The sequence below is a fragment of the Lathamus discolor genome, chromosome 4 (assembly GCF_037157495.1).
Source record: "Lathamus discolor isolate bLatDis1 chromosome 4, bLatDis1.hap1, whole genome shotgun sequence".
NCBI lineage: Eukaryota > Metazoa > Chordata > Aves > Psittaciformes > Psittacidae > Lathamus > Lathamus discolor.
This window is the reverse complement of record NC_088887.1, coordinates 62,933,572-62,940,223: the sequence shown is the minus strand read 5'-3', so window position 1 is coordinate 62,940,223 and position 6,652 is coordinate 62,933,572. Positions and strand designations below refer to the sequence as shown.

The following is a 6,652-nucleotide window of genomic DNA, read 5'->3' as shown; positions in this document are numbered from 1 at the left end:
GGTAATTCATCCGCGAAATTTAAATCTTGGAGAAAGGAGTCTGCGTTTTCCTCAATGGTCGCCACGAGGAAAACAACTTGTGGGACCCGCAGCAGCTGCCGCCGCGGCACCGCGCCGCCCGCCCGCCGGCCGGCTCCCCCCGGGGCTGCCCTGCTCCGCCGGGAGCTCCGGCCCGCCCGCCCCTCCCGGGCAGCCGCGCTCCGCCGCCCGGGCCGCCCCAGCGGGGAGGGAGCGCGGCCGGGCACCGCGGGACGCCCTGTCGGTGCTGCCCCGGGCCGGCCTTCCACGGGTGGGGAAACGCGGCCCGGGCACCGTTCTCCCTGGGCGAGGTGCGGCCCCCAGGGAGGAGGAGGAAGGAAGGGGGGGTCGGGTCCCGGTGCGGCCCCGACAGCGTGGCCCCGTGGGCGCCCCCGAGACCCCGCTGCTCCTTTGACGGCAGAGAGAACAGAGTCGACGGCCAGCCTAACCCCTCTCGGCCTTCGCCCCTTGGCTTTTTGTACGGCCAAAGACTCTCAGCCCAAAAGACAAGCACCCGAGTGCAGTGTCACCGGTCCCGCGGGGCCGCCCGCCGTCTCTCTCCCCTCTCTCCCGCCGGCCATTGCAGGCAGCGCCCGCTCCGTTATTCCAAACTTCAACTGAGAATACCGGTGGGGCAACCACCTCCCTGCATCGCCCTCCCTCGCTCCATCTATCCGTCCACCCGTCTGCCTGTCTGGACACAGGCCACCACGCTCCTCGCCATCCCTGGTTTAAGCAAACCCGGTCCCTGCCCTAAAGCGCTCTCTTCACGCCTGCCTCCGAGGCCGGGACTTGTTGCATCCCTTTCTGAGTTTGATTAATTACCCGGGAACTCCAGCAAAGTAAAGTACATGTGGCGAAGAAGCTCTTGCCTAGAGTTTGGTCCTGCAACCTGCCAGGCACAAGGGTGATCCTTCCACCCCGGGAAAACCCGAACAAGTCTCTCTGTGCCTCAGACATATATCCCTGGATAAATGTATAGAAGTATTGATTTTGCTGTAGCTGGAAGATGTTGATCATTTATTACAAAAATAAACGAATAAATACAACAATATATTGTTGCTTTACGACAGGATAAATATTTTACAAATATATAATTTAAAAAGCAGATTAAATTGTTAAAATTATTTAAAATATTACAATTTACGGATAAAATTATCAATAGTATATACTGCATTTCATAGTAGAACCGATTATTCTCTAAGCGTTCAATTGGAAACCAGTCATACAAAACAAGTTCTGAGCATCGTCATGTGCAAACACGAGCCACTACATTAAAGCATAAGGATTCTGGAAAGATCACTTTCCTAGTGGAACCGCTGCGTTTTTAAACCAAGGTAGAGCTCTCTGCTAAATTTCAACAGATAACGCAGACCAACGACAGTGAGATGGCTGTTTTCAATACACCTGAAAATGATTTCTTGTGTACAGGCTCGACGGGGGAAGGATGGGATGGGGTGCGATGGGAGGGAATGAGGATACTGGGGACCACAGGATAGGAAAACGTAAACTATAAATAAGCACATGTCGGGATTACCCAGACTGATCAAGCAGAACTTCCTAAAACATTTGGCTTTCCTTTGGGCAGAACAGCAGGAAAAAGAAAAAAAAAAAAGAGGGGGAATTAAAAAAATGGAGTAAGGAAAATGTTGCCTACTCAATTACCAGCACAGAGCACTGATACTAGAAATGAACACAATTACTAAATTCATTAAGAGATCTGGCGATATATAACAATATTTTCATTATTTACACGTGTAACCATATAACCCTTAGCGCAAACCCTCAGTGATTATCTACCTCTCGTTATCTCACAGCTTCACAACCCTGAAATTCCTAAATACATTCAAAGGGTTCCGTTTCTCGGGGAGTGGAAGGGGGGCCGGGGGGGGGGAGAGCCTGTGGCCTCACTTTTTCTGCGTGACAAGTCCACGGAACGGGCATGTTTTGCCGTCCCACGGACCAAAGGTTGCCCCCTATCCCCCCGCCTGCACCCCGGCTTTTCTGAGGCATCCTCCCCCCCAGGGTTGCCTTATAATAGAAACCAGTGCGAAGCCTCACGTTGGCTCTTTGTTGCCAACAGAATCGAGGAACCGAATAGCGCTCCGAAATTTAAACAGCCGTTCTCCCCGCCTAATAAACCGCTCCCCTTCACGGGTGGAAAAGAGGATCCCACCTCCCGCCTTAACGGGGCCCGGCGCTCCCCCCTCCCGCCCCAGCCGCGAAATGAGCCGACAGCTTTTGCTAAAACGAACAAAAGAAAGACCGTCCTTTACCCTTTCGGGGTTTCTTTCCCTTTGTCGGTTTGGGTTTTTTCCCCCCTTTCCTCCCCCTCCCCTTTTTTCCCTCCGTGTCAGTGGGGCCTTTCGGATTTCACAAATCAAACCGACGGTGATGTTTTACTACGAGCTGGCGGTAAAATAACGCATCCCGGCTCCCGGCTCTCAGGTTGCCTTTGATTTATGGACTGACACAAGGCCTAATCTGAAAGGAAGAAATGTTTGTTGTTCCTACAGCAGTTTTCGGGGGGTTTAACCCCCTGACTCAATAGCACATAGAGTAAATGGGAAGGGGGGGAGGACGAAGAGAGGGAGAGGAAGGTGAGGAAGGAGCCACGGATGAGATGGACCATAAAAGAAAACCTTATTCTCTGGTAGATTATCAGTGGGGGCGGGTGGAGGCGGGAGGTACAGCTCTGTGGTTCCCACAACCTCCCCGCTTGAGAATGAAGAACGCGGAGAAGGTGGTTCACTTGTCCCTGTATCGCAATAAATTATAGCGGATAAATCTGACAGGCAACTTTAGCGCATCCACCGGCATCTCCAACATTACCAGCACACGCGTGTGTTTGTGTGGGACAAAATTAGACTACAACACTTCACATCCCATAGAAAAACCCTAAACCAACAACATCAACAACAACACCAACAGCAACAACAGAAACGGTGAACCAGGCGGACCACACGGAGGATGGGGTAAAGTATTACTCTAGTGGAAGAAAAAAAAAATAGCTGCTTAAATTATAAAGATAAATACAACTATTTACACAGACACAAAATGCATCAAAATAATTTACAGTTTACAACCCCCCTCCCCTCGCCCTCCGCCTCAGTTTGAAAAGAGGGCAACCGAGAACGAACTTTTGGAGCCAACCTTGCTCCGGACACCGGCCCTACCCAGGCCCTGCCGGGCCAGCCTAACCCGCCCAGCACGGCCCTCCCTGCGGGAAGGGGGGCTTTCAGCATCCCTAATCTCTGCTTCCCTCCCCACGGCGGGGGGGCCCTACACCGATAGAGGACACCACGGAGATGTGACGGCCGGGCAGGGGGGGGATGAAGGGAGAATAGCCCCGGGGGTACAGGAGGGAAGGCGACCCTGCCCGGGCAAGCGGCTCGGACCCCCCAATCTTCCTCTCACTTCATCATTTGCAGTATTACCCTTCAGAGAACTTTGGGTTTTTTCGACACAGTGTTTATGCATCAGACACAGACTATTTCATTCTAACAAATTTATTTTCTCAATCAGCTCTTACGGAATCACTACTCAAATTAAATTACAATCAAATTATCACATCAAAAGATACCCTTATTACCTAACAACTGTCCATATTTTCATTTCATTTTGATTTGTGCTCGTCTGAAAAAAACACGTAATACAAGATCTGGGGAAAAAATAAATTACCGTTTTGCAGCAGTTCATAGGTATTCTGAATAAAATATTAAAAGAAGTCATTTAATGAAAATATAAAGCAAATTTTTTTTTTTTTTTTTTTTTTTTTTTAGATCAACAACGGATCTAACAATTCTATATTGCCGTCTTTTTGAAAAGTCTGTTTATTAAAACCTACCAAAAACACTGCTTGGAAATGGCAGTATTATATAATCACATCCACAGCACCCATTCAATCAAAGTTGGCAACGGATTTAGGAGAGGAGAAGTTCAGATAAGTGCAGCTGCAGATGCTCAGTCCTTCTAAATCCCTTTATCTGAATCAGTCCAGAAATAAAAAATAAAAATATTAATAAAAAAAATATTAGCAGTGGATTTTTTTTTTTTTTTTTTTTTATGACTCTTCCATGATGATTGGCAGCCGTCAGGAGTAGGACTTTGACAGCCCTAAATTATTTCCCTTTCTCTCACTGGTTCCCTTAATTCATGCAAAGTCCTTCTACAGAGCTAGAACTTTAGGGACCAACAACCTCTCCTTCTCCCCCCCCTCCCCCCGGCGTCTGTCCCTCCCCCCCCTTTTCTCCTCAGGGTCAGTTTTTCGGTGTGAGGGCGTTTATTTCCATATTTTTTGTTCTATAGCTATACCTATATATATAGATAAATATATATATATGTATTTGCTTCCCTATGCAGTCTGCTTGTTTTTAGTGCTGTGTGCATATTTTCTTTTCCTTTTTTTTTTCTTTTCTTTTTTTCCTGGAAAAAGTGGCCCCTTTCATTTTGCAGAATATATAGATATATAGATATATATGTTTTCAGAGTGGATGTCTGCCTTGCACCAAAATCCTACGGTTTGGCCAAGAAAAACAGGGTGCTGGAATGCAGCAGGCACCCTCTGATTAACCAGATTATTTTGCTTCTGCTTCCCTAATTTTTTTTCTGATTGCTCCCATTCAAAAAAAAAAAAAAAAAAAAAAAACCAAAACCAAGCAAAAAAACACAACTAGGAAAGGAAAAAAAAAAAAAAAAGAGGGAAAAAAAAAAAAAAGGAAAAAAAAAGGAACGAGAGAGAAAGGAGAAAAAAAGTTTCTGTGATTCATAGAAGAGAGCCCTTTTGGGGATAGGGGGAAGACTGCGGGGAGGGGGGGAGGAGGGGAGAGAAGAGGCGCAGACATCAGTGGTGCTCGCTGCGAGAGGGGGATAATTTGGAGAGTGAAAATGCAAATAAAAATAATAATAATTAAAGAATAAAATTAAAAAAAAAGCTCGAGCCCACCCTCCCAAGCCCTCTCCCCACAGCCACCCCCCGGCACAGCTGCAGTTTTGGTGCATTACGCATCTCCACCCCGCTTTCCCAACGCGGTCTGAACGTTCTCGCTCGGATCGACCCTTCTCCACCGCTCCCTATCGGTATCGATCTTATATATATATATATATAGATATAGATGCACGCGTCTATCCATATATATATAAACACAAGCAGTCTGAACGAGCCTGGATCGTGTGTGTGTGTGTGTGTGTTTGTGTGTGCGTGTGTGTGAGTATGTCCGGGTGAGCGGGCGGCTGTGCGCGCCGGTGGCGGTGCCCGTCCCGGCCCCCTCGCCTCCCGGCCCGCCCGCCGGTGCCCCTCACTGCACGCTGGCCTGCAGTCCGTGGTGAGGAGGCGGCGTGTCGGAGTTGACGGTGCCGACCTGGGAGTAGACATCGTCGGGGGTCTGCTGCTGGATCCCCGGTGGGGTCATCCGTTTCTCTTTCTGCCTCCGATTGCAAAACCAAACCCTGACCACCTCCTTCTCCAGCTGCAGGCTGTCCGCTAGGTTCGTAATCTCCTGGGCGGAGGGCTTGGGGCATTTCAGAAAGTGGCTCTCCAAGGCCCCCTTGACACTCACCTCGATGGAGGTCCGCTTCTTCCTCTTCCTGCCCTGGGCGGCGATCTTGTCGATGCTGGTGGGGCTGCCCGTAGAGGAGTCGGCTTCCTCCAGCCACTTGTTCAACAAAGGCTTCAGCTTGCACATGTTCTTGAAGCTGAGCTGCAGGGCCTCGAAGCGGCAGATGGTGGTCTGCGAGAAGACGTTGCCGTAGAGGGTGCCCAGCGCCAGCCCCACGTCGGCCTGGGTGAAGCCCAGCTTAATCCGCCGCTGCTTGAACTGCTTGGCGAACTGCTCCAGGTCGTCCGAGGTCGGCGTGTCCTCGTCCGAGTGCGGGTCGTGGCTGTTGACGCCGCCGTGGTGCGGCGGGTGGTGGCCGGGGTGCTGGTGGTGATGGTGGTGGTGGTGCCCGGGGTGCTCGCCCAGCTCCGGCGTCTCGCCGCGCACCAGCCCCGGGTGCACCAGGCTCTGCCCGCCGGGGGGGGGGCTCAGCATGCCGTTCACCGTGAAGCCCCCGGGCTGCGAGTAGAGGAGCGACTGCTGCTGCTGCTGCCCGCCGGCCATGGAGGGCAGGTGGGCGGCCGCCGCCGCGCCCCAGGCCGCTGGGTGCCCCTGGTGCGGGGGGCCCAGGTGGGGCGGCCGGTGGTGCAGCGCCGCGCCTGAGTGCAGGTCGTCGCGCCCGCCGCTGCCCTTGACGTCGGGCGGCGGCGGCGGCTGCTGGGGGCTGCCCGTCATGCCCACGGGGCTGCCGGACCAGGGCGAGCCCGCTTCGGCGGCGGCGGCGGCAGCGGCGGCGGCGGCGGCGGCGGCGTGGGGCAGGGCTGTCACCCACTGGTGGGCATGGCTCAGCATATGGCCGCCGTTGCTGGCGGCCATGGCGCCCGGCATGAAGTCGCTCTGGACCATCTTGGCCGCCGGGTCGCCGCGGTACCCGCCCGCCACCGAGGTGACGGCCACGCTGCCCGGCTGCATGCCACCGCCGCCGCCGCCGCCGCCGCCGCCCGAGTCCGCGTGGACGATGGAGCCGGCCGCCAGGATGCCGTTGCCGGGGAGGTAGGGGTTAGAGGTGGCCGCGGCCATCCCGCGCCCGCCGCCCG

The 6,652-nt window shown here is 52.9% G+C and overlaps 1 protein-coding gene across 3 annotated transcripts; it reads right to left on the bottom strand.

The window, feature by feature from the left end:
* Positions 1-3,511: 3,511 nt before the first annotated feature.
* On the bottom strand, positions 3,512-6,652 carry POU3F3 (POU class 3 homeobox 3). Of its 3 annotated transcripts, none has more exons than XM_065677786.1 (2): positions 5,577-6,652; positions 3,512-5,441 (listed from the first exon to the last, which is right to left on the bottom strand). In XM_065677786.1, exons 1-2 carry the CDS (start codon positions 6,633-6,635, stop codon positions 5,316-5,318), a joined length of 1,185 nt encoding a protein of 394 aa, XP_065533858.1. In that variant the 5' UTR covers positions 6,636-6,652; the 3' UTR covers positions 3,512-5,315. The 3 variants fall into 3 exon arrangements, with proteins under 3 accessions (XP_065533858.1, XP_065533859.1, XP_065533857.1); XM_065677787.1 differs by having other exon boundaries at positions 3,512-4,004; XM_065677785.1 differs by having other exon boundaries at positions 3,512-6,652.

What these genes read in the sequence shown, in the direction of transcription:
- POU3F3 (XM_065677785.1), bottom strand. Translation starts at nt 6,635, where the DNA reads ATGGCCGCGGCCACCTCTAACCCCTACCTCCCCGGCAACGGCATCCTG.